This window comes from Solea senegalensis, linkage group LG2 (assembly GCF_019176455.1).
Source record: "Solea senegalensis isolate Sse05_10M linkage group LG2, IFAPA_SoseM_1, whole genome shotgun sequence".
Taxonomy (NCBI): Eukaryota; Metazoa; Chordata; class Actinopteri; order Pleuronectiformes; family Soleidae; genus Solea; species Solea senegalensis.
In genome coordinates, this window is record NC_058022.1 from 11,938,837 (window position 1) to 11,954,848 (window position 16,012).

A 16,012-nucleotide genomic window follows, 5' to 3' on the forward strand; every position below is an offset into this window, starting at 1 on the left:
ATGCTTTTTCCCGTCACGGTAATTTGTGTCTGTATGGCAGTGATTGATGTGTCAGAGCTGGAGAAGCTGCAGGGGTGTGAGGAGATGGTGGAGAGTTGGAACGTCGAGGAACAGGCCATGGACGTGGACATCGGCCTTCTGCAGCAGGTCGAGGATCTGGAGAGACGAGTCGTCTCGGCTGGCCTGCAGGTCAAGGTACGGGCAAGGAAGCACAGTGCTTTCTTTCTTTCTTTCTTTATTTACAGCTCATAGAGGTGAGAAACATCCTGATACCCAAAATGAATCTTAGTTGCCACTTCCTCAGGGATGGACACACCCTGAGCGACACTCGGACAGAGAGGATCTGGTCTATCATGAGCACACACTGGTCGCTTCCCCGGCTCCTGACAGCAAAGGTTGGAGAGAAACCAACCCGGAGAAACGTCCCGACGCTGTGGTGCGTCAGCCGAATAATCCACTTGATATCGCTGTCATGAGGCTGGCAGAGTTGGAGAAGAATATTGAACAAAGGTATCTGAAGACAAAGTGCATAGCAGTACATGTTATACATGACTAAGTACTAACCTCTTTTAATTTTACCAATGGCTGCACAAAACCAAGACCATTTATTCCTTGTGTGCTTTCTCACAGCAGTGACGAGAAGAAGGTGGATCCTGGGATGAGGCTGTGGCATGAAGCCCTCAGTCAAGTTCGCAGCTCGGCTCAGCTGTCACTCTGTATTCAGCAGCTGCAGAAATCCATTGCCTGGGAGCGCTCCATCATGAAAGTGGTTAGTAACGCCTCATTTCTCCCCCTCGCTCTCCATCAAAGATTTGTTTTTGTTATGTCCACACCAGTGACAAGTCATTGAGAGAAATGATGCTTTGTTCATGAATGTGATCCCTCCTGAAAGCCTTGATTGGACATTTCTAAATTCGGTGCACATTGGGATGGATTAGAGAACACATTTGTGGTATTGTCACATTTGGTAGACTAATGTTAAACTGGATTAAAACAAAGAAACTATGCCATGTTGTATGTGATGGGACAAAGGCAATTTTTCTGACAGATATTCCAATTCCAATTTGATTTGCGATAGAATTTATTGTGCCAAGGTTCAGTTTAGTATTAGCTGTGTAATTAATAAAAAATATGATTGGAGCATTACCACACACAAATGACTGTTTCCAACATGGATACATTACATATTTTAATACGCTTTGAAGATTGAGCTGTCAAAAATAGAAGAATCAAATGTGATTATTGTAAAGTTTGAAGTTGTGATTTAGATTTAAAAATGAATTTCTGGTCTTTATTCAATGCCATAACTCGGAACAAACAGGAGACTGTGACCATGATTCCTGAAAAGTCACAGGGTGCTGGTGTTAATGTAATTGATAACTCATTACATATGATTATAACATCATGAATAAAACATACCAGGCTGATTGTTAAAAGTATACCGGCAGCAGAGGAAAAGAGATTAAAGGTTGTACATGGAGCATGCATTTTTAGAGCATCATTATTAACGATATAAGAGAAGTGGCACAATCAGCAAAAATCAAATCTGCCTGCACAGAATGATATCAATGTAAAGGGTGAAGATGAGAAGACACTAAATTTCACAGTGACACACAGTTTGTCCGTTTGAGTTTTTGGACTACTTATACTTCGGTTTTGTTTACAGCACTGCCATCACTGTCAAAAGGGAGATAACGAAGAGCTACTTCTACTTTGTGACGGCTGTGACAAAGGCTGCCACACATACTGCCATAAACCCAAGATCAGCAAAGTACCCGATGGAGACTGGTTTTGTCCCACTTGTGTTTCAAAGGTACACAAGCACCGTGTTGTTTATTCACAGGAGCCGTTATTCTTCTCTCTTATCACATGTTAGCAGGTGCACTTAAATATCCATTTTGTGGGGGGGTGGGGCCTAAGAGACCCAGGAGACAACGCATTAACATTTTGAGCAGATCCAATTTAAGTGGGGGACCTTTTTTGCCCAGGCTTATTGTAAGAGGAAACAATGCATAGATCATTTAAAAAAAAAACCTTCAAATGAACTGTTTCACATCTACACATATAGTCAAATTGATAAATCTTGATAAGTGTTTCTCAGTCGTCGAAATGTATGTTCTGTCTCTCAGGAAAGTGGTCAATCCCCCCAGATTACGAAGAAACGGAACCCCACGGCTTCAGGAGCGAAGAAAGGCAGTGAGATAAAACAAAATGGTAAATCATCTGTGGTTGGAGAACTCGTCAAAGAGGAGGCTTCTAGCAGCAGCAGCAGCATGTCAAAAAAAGGTACCAGGGAGTTAAAGAAGAGAAATTCAGAAGACAATCCGTCCAGCAGCTCCCAGGCCAATCATGACAGCGTCGCTCCCTGCGCCAAAAAAGCCAAAACAGCCCTAGATGACGCGACTGGATTGGCAAAGTGCAGGTATAGATGAACACATACTGCATGCAGAGGATTTATTTTAATTCCTCTGACTAAACAAATGTTTTATCATTCTTGTACAGTTCTGAATCTCTAAAAAAAAACTCTCAAAACAGGTGAAACCATATTAAATGTAAGTTTGAATCCGCCGTGTCTGCTTGTTTCCTCCAGTGAGCTGCTGGCTGAGCTGGAGGCCCATCAGGACGCGTGGCCCTTTCTCACTCCGGTCAACCACAAGGCCGTACCTGGATACAAGAAGGTCATCAAGAGGCCCATGGACTTCTCCACCATCAGAGAGAAACTCCAAAACAACCAGTACGTTGTGCATGACTGTCACAGTGAGTGGTGCTTGTTAAAGGTCCAGTGTGTAAGAATTAGTGACGTCTAGTGGTGAAACTGCAGAGTGCAACAAATGCAGGACTTGTATGCAGTCAGGAAAACTATGGTGTCTTTCACACACCAAAACAGATGGACACACTCTTTAACACCTCTGTCTTCATAGGTGTATGCATCATGTTTATGTGGGTGAAGTAGGGGTGGGCGATATGACCTAAAATTAATATCACGGTATCCGTCATCTTTTGAACGGTGACGGTATAATATCACGGTATTACTTTTTTTGGTAGGTTTTGGGAGGAGTACATATTTTTTAATAATATTCTAATCTGATATTTTTTTCCTTTCTGATCCGGTCCCCAGAGGAATCACGGCTAAACAATACTAACAACGAACAATACAATACTAATGTGGTGGCCGTAAATTTGATTTTGTTTTCTTTTTTTAATACAAACAGAAAAGGACTTGACCCATTTTCTGAATATGAAATGTTAGGTTTACATAGTGTAACTTGTAACTTACAATAGCGTTGTGCAGTCTGTGTCCAAAACATGCGAGTCTCGTATATTTATTAATTTCCAGAGCGCGCACCATGTTTGCACCGCTGTCAGTTGTCATGCACATCAGACGCGCTTCATCCAAGCACCAGTCAAAAAGTGCATCCTTCAGGCCTAACGCAATTATTGCTCCGGTGTGGTCTTCGGGGAAGAAGGCGTTCTGGAGGCATCTGCTGCGCAACTTCCAGCGGCCTCGGTCTCTCCCTCTGGTTCCAACACTCCACTCATCTTTTTTCAGATAATATTGGCCCGACCTTTCTTGATGATGTTTGAGCAGTTGTTTCTTTATTGATTACCCAAGTGCTTGTTACGCTAATTTAATGGCCACTCTCCTTTTACCACCTTATATGTTTTACTTTTTTATTTGCAACAAGATATACAGTATATAAGGACAGATATTCAGACCACTGAACGTTTGGAGAAAATGTAATGCATTATTATTTAGAATTAGGAGATTATTGGCGCTCAATTGATTTATCACGGTAGTGACGGTATTGCAAAATCCATATCATGGCGCAATGTCACACCGGTGCTGACTATGACACCGGTATACCGCCCACCCCTAGGGTGAAGCAGTTTTTCTTTGTTTCTGCTTCAAAACACACAATAGAAACATGGCAGCACAAGAGAGTGGCCTTTGTAATGCAAGACCATTGCCTCATGTACATATTAACCCTCTTGATGTCCAGGCTGCCTGTATTTATTTTGATTTTATGTTGTAGAATTGTCAATGTTTCTGCCTCTTTCTGCTCCTTTTCCAAGATAACTTTCACTTTCTGGCAGTTATTCAACCGTTTTACGGTACTGATAAGTTGCTGGTGAATCTTGTCTGTGATTGGACAGTCAGCCCGTGGAAAGCTCTATTTCTCTGCTTTCCAGTATCATCAATCCATCTTCTACCGCTTTATCATCCACATGAGCGTCGTGCAGGGTGCTGTGCCAATCTCAGCTGTCATAGGGCGAAAGGCGGGGTCACACCCTGGACCGACCGCCAGTCCATAGAATTTTCTAGATATCACAAAACAGTCTAGGAGATACGGTAATAAGAAGTACGCGTGCCAAATCCTGTCAGCGACAGAAGGGTTAAAGGCTTTCTCTAAGACTGGGAATGCCACACAATTATTTTATTTTAAAGTGACGAAATGTTAAATACTGTAAATATAAATGTTACAAACTGGACCTTTTAAGAAGAGTCATTCTTGTATCATAAATGTTTATAAGTTGGATCTGACATTGAAATTTCGTTGTGCAATCTATAAAATGACAATAAAGATCCTTTCCCCTTCTTCCTTCCGTCTTCTAATGATTGCAGGTACTCCAGTTTGGACCCGTTCATCGTTGACATGAACCTGGTTTTTGACAACTGTGAAAAATTCAACGAAGACGATTCAGAAATTGGACAAGCTGGACACAACATGAGAAGATTCTTTGACAAACGATGGACTGAACTGCTGATGTAGAAAAAATACAAAGTGTGGACTTTCTTCACTACTCCTCATATAATATGGAACTTCCTCTTAGGTGTTGGCCGTCTCTTCACCCCTGACAAAGTCAGTATTATAACAGTGGTGCAATGTGGAAGGACAAACTGCTGCTACATTTGGTGACAGAAACCTCTTTGTGGATGAGCGTCTTTAAGTGCAATATTGTTCTGTATATCAAAAGTACTGACTCTTAGACTCGACATTGTGCTTGGGAATCAAAGATTTACAATGTATGTACGCCACTGACTCTTAATCTTCAACGGTGCAGGCTTTGTATACATGTTTATTTATTTTTTTCAGTATTTATGATTTAGCCTTCTCTAAGAAACTACAAAATGGCACATAGCTTTAAAGAAACATTTTTTTTTTCTGTACTCCTGAACAAGCCACTCAAAAATAATAACTGTTTACATCATTTTTACTTTTGGTGCTTGCAGAGTTATTTATTAATCCTCTGCAGTTAATTGTGTAAAAAAATCACTGACACATTTATACTGTTGAATTCTGTCATTAGTTACATTTCTAGAATGTATAGTAAGTACATAAATGGCTTGATTGGATTATGTTTTCAGTGCATAAAGATGTTTGTAGCATTTAATACAGTCTGTGTCTTACACACTGCCTGTACTGGACATCCACTCACACTAGTCTCATCAACTTTATCCAACACATTGTTAACTTTCTCAGAGCGTTTACTTTGACTTGGATCGATGTGGTGCGTAGTGTTTCCTCCTGTTCTTCTCCAGGCAGAGACTTTGTCACATGTCCTGTGGACAGACATGAATCCTGCACTGGGCTTTAATCCAGCTGGGAGTTGGATTGAGTCACAGTCCACTGGAGGCATCTCCACACAGCTGAAGTCAGGAGACTTGAAGTAACTGTATTTTATGAAATGAGTAGCAGCTTTTGTAGGCATATTATTTTTTAATAGTTGATGTGAAGTAGTGGTGGAATGTACCTTTTTTTTTTTTCTTTCCAAAATAAAAAACTGTTAAGCACTCACTATCTCGGCCTTTCTGGGACAAGGTATCAAACATTTTTTAATCAAGTTAAGTTTTAGTGCCAGTAATGGAATTTAAATGAGTTAATTCACTACAGTACAGTAAGTCTACTTAAAGGAATACTTCACCGATTTGCATTTAGCTTTGTATTACTAGAACAGGGGTAGTGTTTTTGAAAAAATGTGCTTCCCAACCTCAGTTTCCCCTGAGTTGAAAAATATCTTCATTCTTTTATTTGTGTGTGCCCACCAGTGACACTTGGTCCGGTTAGCGTAACCTTGTATGAAATGTATTTGATATTGTTTGTTAGCAGATCACATTTTACTCTTTACTTTGACCAGTTAGTCAGGGGTTTTAAACTATATTACAGAGGGGGCTGAAATTAAAAACTGTCCATGTCGAGGGCCAGATGTCAAATAACAAAAAGTTCCTTGACTCTGACACCTGTGAGTTAGTGAGTTAGATAATGAATCAAAATTCAAACGTGAATCCATTTGTTTCTGACCATTTTTCTCAAAAGTCTTTTTCTAAGACTTTCGAGTAACCATGGTGACAAAAATTGCAAAAAACTGCGAACAATTTCCACGTACTGTACACATGAATGGGAAATGGCCCAAAGAAAGGAGAAAAACCAAGCCCACTGGAGCATCACAGTGTCGTCATACTTTAACGTAGAAACGTGATTGTAACTTTAAACGGGTCACAAGACTTGGGATTTTTTTTCACCTAAGTCAAAGTTTTAGTACATATTACGTTTTTTATACAATCACAGTTTAAGTTTTGCACTTTTTTTGGAGGTATTCTGATTTTACAATGAGTGTGTATTGCGTCCATAGGCATGGCGCTAAAGTGAGACACTGCTGAGATCCAGAAAAATAATCACAAAAATCTCTAAACAAACTCTTCTCCTGCCCACAATTTCCAACCTGCACAGACAATTTTTTAAATCAAAACATTGCTATGGTTGTTGTCTAACCCTGTGTGTGTTTTCTTTAAATCACCTAAAAGCGCAGAGTTATGGTCAAAGCTCTCATTCGCTCCCAGTCTGCTTTGAAGTTTTAGAAAAATCAAGACGAGGGTGAACTGTGATTTCTCTGTCAATTCACGGCCGTTTGTCACAAATTTAAATATGGGAGCTACTGAAAGCCTTTTGATGCTCCATCAACTACCGTTCTTGAAATATGACTGGGAGCTGCTGGACGGATTGTCTTCTGATATAACTTTAAAACATGCTGTTTTCTCTGTTTCTCACTGACAAACATTTTTGTCACATTTTGGATGACATACTAACCTGTGATTTTTTTGTCACATTTTGGACAAAAAATTGGCTTTTTTTTAGGCTTTTAATGCCTATAATTGATAGTATAATGCACAGAGACAGGAAATGGGGAACTGACATGCAGGAAAGGTCTGTCTGATGCAGGATTTGAACCAAGTCAAACTGAAGTGAGGACTATAACTTCAACATGGTGCAGTAGCTCTACCAAGTGAGCCAACGCCGCCTAACGCCCCATTTTGGATGACATACTAACCTTTGAATTTTTTGTCACATTTTGGACAAAAATGTTTACTTTTTTGTCACATTTTGGACGACGTACTAACCTATGACATTTTTGTCACATTTTGGACGACATACTAAAATATGACTTTTTGGTCACATTTTGGACGAGATAGTAAAGTATAACTAATTTGTCACATTTTGGGAGACATACTAATCTATGACTTTTTTGTCACATTTTGGACGACATTCTAAAGTATGACTTTTTGTCAAATTTTGGACGACTTACTAAAGTATGACTTTTTCGTCAAATTTTGGACGACATACTAAAGTATGACTTTTGTCAGAATTTTGGGCGACATACTAAAAAAGTATGATTTTTGTCAATTTTGGGCGACATGCGTCGGTCTATGACAAATATCTTGCTCAGTGCTGCTGGAGATGGTTATGGCAAAATTTACAGCTCCCGACGGGGAAATAAGAGGAAACAATAAAGCAGCAGTGAAAATAAAGAAACGAGCTGCACAATGGGACTAATTACAAGAAGGAAACTGCAGATTTGCGCTGCAAGGACCAACAGGTAGGTGCAATAAAAGTTTTAGACTCATTTATAGGTGATGAGTGATACGTTGTTGGGGGTTTCAATGCGAAATGCACATTATTGATATTGTGAATTGACTGAAACAATGACAAAATCAGAATTATTTGTTTTAGTGTTATTACATTGTTATATTATTATTATTTTATTTTGCTACCACTACTACCTAATAATAACACTCTGGTACTAAGGAGACATCACGTGCATTATGTTGAAAGGACATCAACATCCAGGCATCTGTCAAATGATTGGCCAAAGTTATTGATTTGTGTGCTGCTGCTGCTGCTGCTGCTGCTAAACAAAAGAAAAAAAAAAAAGCTTTATGTAATTAGTTTCCATCTGCCTCAGCTGTTGCCACTAATTGAGAACACATGCAAAACAAACAATCACAGGTCTTGCAGCCTCTGGAAGCTTGTCCTGTCACCGTGCACCTACGCCTGCAGTAACAAGTGAGGTGATGTAGTGACTAGAGCGAGAGGGATCTCAGTGTGTCAGTGCAACGAAAAGTCTGATGTTCATGTTTACATGCAGTTTCCTGTCCCTCCACTGTGAAAGAAAACTGTGAACAATGTGTCCATATTGTTGCAGGTTATAAGGAAGCTGAAATGTTCTTTCCTCTCGAAGACAACAGTGATCCGTGCAGTTTCGTGGTCACAAACGCTGCACTCAGTTCGACAAATACAATCTCTGAAATCCAACAAACAAAATGTTTGGCGTGCTCTGAGGTGTGAATGAATGAATGAGCCCCATATTAATAGGTGTGTGTGTGTGCGCGACTTGTTGCTATTTGTAGTCAATCCAGTTGTGACATCATTTGTGAAGATGATGTGCGGTTATTTAGGAACACGTCCTGCACACGTCCTATCCCTCATCACTTGTACAACAGACCCGTGGTAGCAAAACATTTATCCTTTTTTTAAATTTTTTATTATTTATTATTGTGTTTGGTAAATTGAAGAAACGTGAGTGGTTAAGTTAAGACTAGACTTTATGTCATTTATTTTATTATGTATTCATGTTTTATTGTGATGAGTTTCTGAAGCAAAGGTTGCTTTGGCACGAGCAGCGCACGGATGACGTGGATTTCTGATCCGTTAGTTTTAGAATTTGGCTGTCCTTGTCATTCTGTTGCACACATGTTGCAAAGTTACTGTTGTTTTTGTCATTGTTTCATTTTCATGTTTTCAGACACATGCAAATCAGATGCAGCTGCCTCTGCTCAGACACTGATACTTGTTTTGCACGGTATTTATTTACAGTGGCTCACAAAATTAACATGAACTTGACCTGTAATTTGACTCAGTTTCCCATGGACTGACCTGCCTAATTAATACTTACATTAACCAGGGTTAACATCCTCTGTATGTGCTCAAATAAGGTGTTATATCTATTACTGATAATGCACAAACAATAGTTCTCTTCTGCTTACTCTGTTTACACCGTGTGTATTGTCGGCAAATGCGAGAAAAGCATTAGTTAACTTTGAGTGTACAATGCATTATTTAAACAGCAGGTAACCGCACACCAACATGTACTGATCTTTGCCATGGTTCCTGCCAATTACTCTAAAACTGTTTTTCTCTCTGTCTGTAATTTCCACAGCCCACTTCACTGATGAGGTCCAAATCAGCCAACAGAGAGCAGTGACCTGCCCTCACCAAAGTGCACGGCACTCCTGCAGAAACACAGGTTCCTCCCCAGTTCCCCCGCAGGATCTCATCCTGTTGTCCACATTTTCTGCTCGAGTTTGTCCCCGGGATCATTTCAAAACTGTTTCTCCACCGCTTCTACCAAAAACTCAGACTGTTGTCCAAAGCAGAATCGGCCCAGCCCTCCCAGGCAGAAGTAATGGGGAGTGTGCGAAGCCACCGCTACAGCATTGTGTCCTCTGAGGAAGACGGCATGAAGCTGGCCACCATCGCCGTCCCGAATGGCTACGGAAATGGCAACGTCAACAAGGTGCACACAGAGCAACATCGTCAGAGCCGCTTCGTTAGGAAAGACGGCCACTGCAATGTGCAGTTTATCAATATGAGTGAAAAGGGCCAGCGGTACCTGGCAGATATCTTCACCACCTGTGTGGACATTCGCTGGCGCTGGATGCTGCTCGTATTCTGCCTTTCTTTCCTGGTATCGTGGTTGTTTTTTGGCTTCGTCTTCTGGTTGGTAGCCCTCTCTTACGGGGACTTAGAGAGTACGACTCAGAAGTGTGTCTCCAACGTGGACAGCTTCACCGCTGCGTTCTTGTTCTCGGTGGAGACCCAAACGACAATCGGCTACGGTTATCGCTATGTGACAGAGGAGTGCCCCGTCGCCGTCTTTATGGTCGTCTTCCAAAGTATTTTGGGCTGCATCATTGATGCTTTCATCATTGGTGCTGTCATGGCCAAGATGGCCAAGCCCAAAAAGAGGAACGAGACCCTGGTGTTCAGCCACTACGCTACAGTGGCCATGAGGGACGGCAAACTGTGCCTGATGTGGCGCGTGGGAAACCTGAGAAAGAGTCACTTGGTGGAGGCCCACGTCAGGGCTCAGCTCCTGAGGTCCCGTACCACTGCAGAGGGAGAGTTCATCCCTCTGGATCAGGTGGACATCGACGTGGGCTTCGACAGTGGCATTGACAGAATATTCCTGGTGTCTCCAATCACGATTGTGCATGAGATCGACGAGGACAGCCCCTTCCATGAGATGAGCAAACAGGATTTGGAGACATCAGAGTTTGAGATAGTAGTGATTCTGGAAGGCATGGTGGAGGCCACGGCCATGACCACCCAGTGTCGGAGCTCATACGTGGCAGGCGAGATTTTGTGGGGCCACCGCTTTGAGCCGGTGCTCTTTGAAGAAAAGAACTACTACAGAGTGGACTACTCTCGCTTCGACAACACCTACGAGGTGCCCAGCACGCCCACCTGCAGTGCCAGGGAACTCGCTGAGAAAAAGTCCAACACCTCCAGCTTGAGGAACTCCTTTTGCTACGAGAACGAGGTGGCTCTTGAAAAGGTCGAGATGGAGGAAGAGTTTGAGGAAGACGTGAACAGGCCGATGAGTGGCGAGGAGGTCGACGCACCCGAGTACACCAACTCAGACGAGGTGTCAGACTCTGAATGCAATCTGGACACTGTACCGTTAGAATCAAGACCTCTGACGGCGGAATCAGAAATATGAATGCAGGGAAAGGGGGTTCAAACAGTACCACAGGGCGTGTTGAGCTCTGATTGCTGTCAGTAAAGCGCAAAGACTGAGACTTGCGCTCAAAATGCTCTATGCACTAAGTCACGCTCAAGTCACAGAGGAAATGCAATCGTTATACCGTATATGGTCAAAGTGTTTGGTGTTAAATTACCTTGTTACGCGAACCTACAAATGGGTTAGATGCCGTCACTCATTAAGCTAAATCATGAGGTAGGATAGTAATTGGATTGACCACATTTGTTCATTTATAAAGTGCATATTTCCACTTTACACATTTTGCATTGATCATCCTATACGGAAAATGTGTGTGTGTATGTATTTATATCTTTGTGAGGACATTTTGACCGTGTCTGGACATTTTGTCCAGGCCTGACAATGTTAAGGGCTTAAGACGTGCTTTCGGAGTTAGAGTTAGGCACTTAGTTGTCCTAGCTAAGGTTAGGGTAAGGGGGTTAGGGAATACATTATGTCTATGATGTGTCCTCACTAACATATAAAAACAAGTGTGTGAGTGAGTGTGGCCTGAACGTCACGCGCGGTTTTATCTCGAAAATAATCTTTCATTTCAATGACGAACATAATTCAAGCTAGACATTTATTTAATCCTGTTTCAAAGTGACTGACTGACGTAAACGTTCAACCACGTACATAAATAAGGCTACCGTGTGAATGAGCTGGTCTCTGAGCAAAGTGTAGGTCTCGGTGTGTGCTCACGAGAGAGAGAGCACAAATACACAACACATCTTCTGTCTTCTTTTTCTGAGTATAGCGTCTTTTGCAGTCTCTTTGACTGAGCACACGCTGCATTAGATTCCACAAAGAGAAAAAGAGAGTTTACGGACACTTCTCACAAGTCTGCGTCGTGTTTTTTTTAACGTGCAATACAGTCGGTGGTAGAATGTGACAGGAAGCTCTGGCCTGAGCCGAGGTTATGAATGTTTTTGATAAGTGCTGCTAAGTTACATATTTGTATGTTTAGAGAGAAATCTAGGAGCCAAAATGTATTATTTGTCTCTTAAAGTATCCACTTTGAAGATTGCAGATGCAGCCTATACTGTTATTTCTAGATGTAGACAAGAATTATTCTGTCTGTGTGCTCTCCAAAGCTTCAATGCACTTTGTTTTCCTCACCAGAGAATTCCCTCTGAAAAGCAACAGAAACTGTTTGTTGTTGTTGTTTTTGTTTTGTTTTTCCACTAAACAAAAAGCCAAATGTGTACATAATATATTAAAGAGACAACCTTAACTCATCTGTTAGTTGTTGATTTGAGACCTGGACTTTTCCTCATCTAACAGTGATTGCATGTTGAATCTATGATTCATGTGAGTTGGTTTTAACGTAGTCTCTTGTTTATATTAACATCAGTGTTCTTGGCATCACGGATCAAACCCTCTCACGTCGCAACTGCAGGTCTTGTCCAGTTCGATTTCTGAATGGCCCCTTTCTTCATCTGACTGAAGATCAGGTCCATTGATTAATACTCACTCACGATCAGAAACCTGACTTCGGTCGAACACAAAGCTGGACTTGATTTATTTCTGTCCCGTGTTGTTGTGACACGCGCAGGCTTGGGTCCCGTTTCTCTGGCAAGGAAATCTATGAAGACATTTGATCCGTTCTCAGATTGACACTTCCAGGGCCTTCCCACCTTTCTGTGCAAACTAGACTATGCAGATTATTTACTTTTTTTTTTATCTTTTGTAAATTAGAAAGCAAATACTGTATATTGGTATTACAGTTTATCCTCTTTTTTCAATAAAAAATCTAACAAAAGCGCTATGAAGCTGATGGAATTGATTGCAAGCACACGTCAATGGATAATACTGTTTACTTTGATTTCAGTCATCGTCTATACTGCTTTATCCTCCTATACGAGGCTCGCAGGGAGCTGGAGCCAATCCCAGCTGACATAGGGCGAAAGGTGGGGGACGCCGTGGACAGGTCTCCAGTCCATTGCAAGGCAGACATATAGGGACGAGCAAAGCATTCGCTCTCACTCTCACACCTAAGGGGAATTTAAAGCGAGGCCGAGATTCCTTCCTCAGACAGAAAAGCTGTGAGCCGATCCATGTGTGGATCCAACAATCACAAGGATTCCAATCCTGTGCATCTGCAACTTAGAAGAGCATTGATTCATTTGTAGCTTGTGCTAGTCCGTGAACAAAACCACATGGACACACAGCAGGTTGCATAACAAACCGATGCAGAGGATTCAGCCAGCGTCAGCAACATTATTCATAAAATCCTGTTAAACAATGTGTGATCCATATCACGATCAGCATATTTAGTTTGTTTCCATGGCGGTATGAGACGTACTCGGGGGACCTATCGATCAGAAATGTCCGCGGGTAGGCAGTGAGCCGATCTGATCCGGTTTTCTAGAAAGTGGGTGCTGCCTCTGGGCTTTTTCCACATTAGCCAATGAAACGGCTTCAAAGCTCTGACTTTGAGTGAAAATGGGGACTTTTTTTTTTTTGTCTGTTTATAAAAGTAATTCCACTAAATCTGCCTCTTGCTGCTTCAATCTCAAAACCTCATGGAAACTTCTTTTTTTTGAAAGCATCTAAATCTACAAGCATTTGGACAGTTTCAATATCTGGTTCCTTTTAAAAAAAAGACTTGGTGTCATTTAAGGATGGACGGTCACTGCTCAGTGGAAGCTCTGTTTGAAAGAGATTGACAGCCAGTGTCAAAGCCGACAAAGCTCCTGTCGATGTTGCTGATGATGATGATGATGATGATGATGATGTCTCTTCGCCTGAACTGGCCTATCAACATGCTTGACCCGTAGATTCGATGGGTGAATAGAAACATAAGCAGCCAAAGCAACATGTGACACGCGGTGACGATTTATCGGTTTAGCGTCAAATACGGCAACCGTTTCCATACACAAAGAGGCAATTAGACATCAGACATATTCCATGCTCCAAACCTCAGCATGAACCAATAAAAAGTAAATGTATGACCGCGTGTTTAAGTGTAGCATGTGTCCTCCTGTTACCCCTCATAAAAGCTCAGAAACTCCTGTTTTACTTCAGCGACTGTCACTTACAGTTTACACACGTAATTCGAGTGAGTTTTAAAATCGCTGGCACATTTTTTTTTTTTTTTTTTGTTCCTCAGGAGGAAGTGTGTCCCGTCTTTCCTGAACATATTTATAAAAGGTATTATATCATAAGAAATGACCAGTCTCTGGTGTCATGTCTCAGCTCGGCGAGGACTTTGTGGTTGTCAAAGTTGAGGTCACCAAGCACGGCTGACTTACTGTAAATCGGATGTTGGAGATGAAGGCGTATGCCCCTTCTTTACCACAAAGAGACGAACAAATGACTCTTCAAGTGCACTTGTTGGGAAATCGGCGTGAACTTTGGGTGACCCACTGAAATCCCTTCTCTTGCGAGCATATTATTTTTGGCACTTCCTGCAAGAGATCAGAGAAAATATCACCTCATTGACCGCTTAAATCACCATCTTTCGTGTGACTTCCGAGAAAGCGGCACAATAATTCTGACAGTAAAATAAAGCTGTAGTTAGCAGTGACGTCCGTGGACTGTAACCACTCAGTCAAAAATGACTTATTGCCACTGGAAGTGGGACAGAACCTGCAGACTGCCAGCTTTTCTCCAAGGACAGGAGCCAAGTCTAATGGATGTGGTGATGTGCTTGATGGTGGCCTGGGCTTTGTAACAGCCGCTCTGAGCCTGCGATCCAGTACTTTCAGGTCACTTTGGAAATTAAACAGTGTTTTAGGAAATATATATTATCATTATTACTTCCCACATTGTCATCCGTAGTGTGATTTAAAGCCTTGCACTACAGACGACATAAACTTGGAAAAGACAAAGCGCTTTTTCCTAGAATTGGGCCGGATCAAATGTGGTAATTACATAATTCTGACAATTGCATAAGGCCCGCAGTGGGTTTTTGACGGTGCGGCGAAGTCCTGCTGTCTCATGCAGCCAGATAGTCAATGATGGCAGCCGTGTGGCGCATAGAGAAAAGCATCGAGTGATTTTAACAGTCATTTCCTGTGACTGGATCAGGACCTACAGATGGGAGATGGGGTCATCTTTGAGTATAAAATGAAGTTTGCATGAAAGGTAGTCGTGACGGCTGCTTTACCTATTCAAAATAATATCGGGTGTCACAAAAGCGGCAGTTCAAAAATAGTCAGAAATGTTGTGTTGTGCACACTTTTGGAAGAAAAGCAATTTAAGTTATTGTGATGCCCCTGTACTAAGGAAGTAAAAGTTTAGATCATAGAATGAAAAACTGGAAGTCCGATAATCCATTCAATCCCTCAAAATAATAGCCTGATTTCAGTGTCAGAGGTATTAGAATACACTCAAGGTTGTAATCCAGAACATTTTGCCACACCCATCATCATGTGTGTGAAGCAGATGTCTTCTTTTTATAGTTTATTTATTCATTTGTCAACGGGGTACATTATTCTTTACACCATTTGCTAGCTAAAAATTAAAGCACTTTTAATTTAACCCCAAACTGTAGCCTCTTCAAACCTCATAACCCCGCTTTCATTTCTGTTTTTGCCTGATTGTTTTCCTTCGCTTACATGAACTATATTGACCTCACACCGCCACACAAACACAAATACAAATGCTTCCTCTCTCTCTCTCTCTTTCTCTCTCTTGCTCTCACACACACACACACACACACACACGCACACACACGACTCTCGACACTCATTTTGGCTCCATATCTTTGACAGCTGAGTGTCTCATGACACTCGGGGGAGGAATAGGAGAATCCAGCAGGTACAATATGTTGGACAGGATTCAGGCTTTTTCCATTCCCCGAGCCTGCTGAAAGACAATATGTATATTTATCCGTGGCGGGTGTGTCTGGTCACACATAAGCAGCAACAAAAAGGAATTTGGCACATAGACACCAGCGCTTACAAGCAAG

General features: G+C 41.7%; 2 protein-coding genes across 4 annotated transcripts in view; both read left to right on the plus strand.

Annotated features, from left to right (window-relative positions):
- The window catches only part of LOC122764524 (bromodomain adjacent to zinc finger domain protein 2B), a 41,551-nt gene extending 36,278 nt beyond the window's left edge, over positions 1-5,273 (plus strand). For 2 of the 3 annotated variants that reach the window (XM_044018614.1, XM_044018615.1), the window contains 7 exons: positions 41-195; positions 305-510; positions 634-769; positions 1,667-1,813; positions 2,130-2,422; positions 2,591-2,734; positions 4,625-5,273. In XM_044018614.1, the coding sequence (XP_043874549.1) occupies positions 41-195; positions 305-510; positions 634-769; positions 1,667-1,813; positions 2,130-2,422; positions 2,591-2,734; positions 4,625-4,772 (1,229 nt within the window). In that variant the 3' untranslated portion in view covers positions 4,773-5,273. Of the gene's footprint in view, positions 1-40; positions 196-304; positions 511-630; positions 770-1,666; positions 1,814-2,129; positions 2,423-2,590; positions 2,735-4,624 lie in introns of all 3 variants that reach the window. The other variant, XM_044018611.1, reaches the window with a different exon arrangement.
- Positions 5,274-7,735: 2,462 nt separating this feature from the next.
- On the plus strand, positions 7,736-11,536 carry LOC122783866 (inward rectifier potassium channel 2-like). The gene is made up of 2 exons (XM_044048794.1): positions 7,736-7,875; positions 9,496-11,536. The coding sequence occupies exon 2, from the start codon at positions 9,742-9,744 to the stop codon at positions 11,056-11,058; it is 1,317 nt and encodes a 438-aa protein (XP_043904729.1). The 5' UTR covers positions 7,736-7,875; positions 9,496-9,741; the 3' UTR covers positions 11,059-11,536.
- The last annotated feature ends 4,476 nt before the right edge of the window (positions 11,537-16,012 follow it).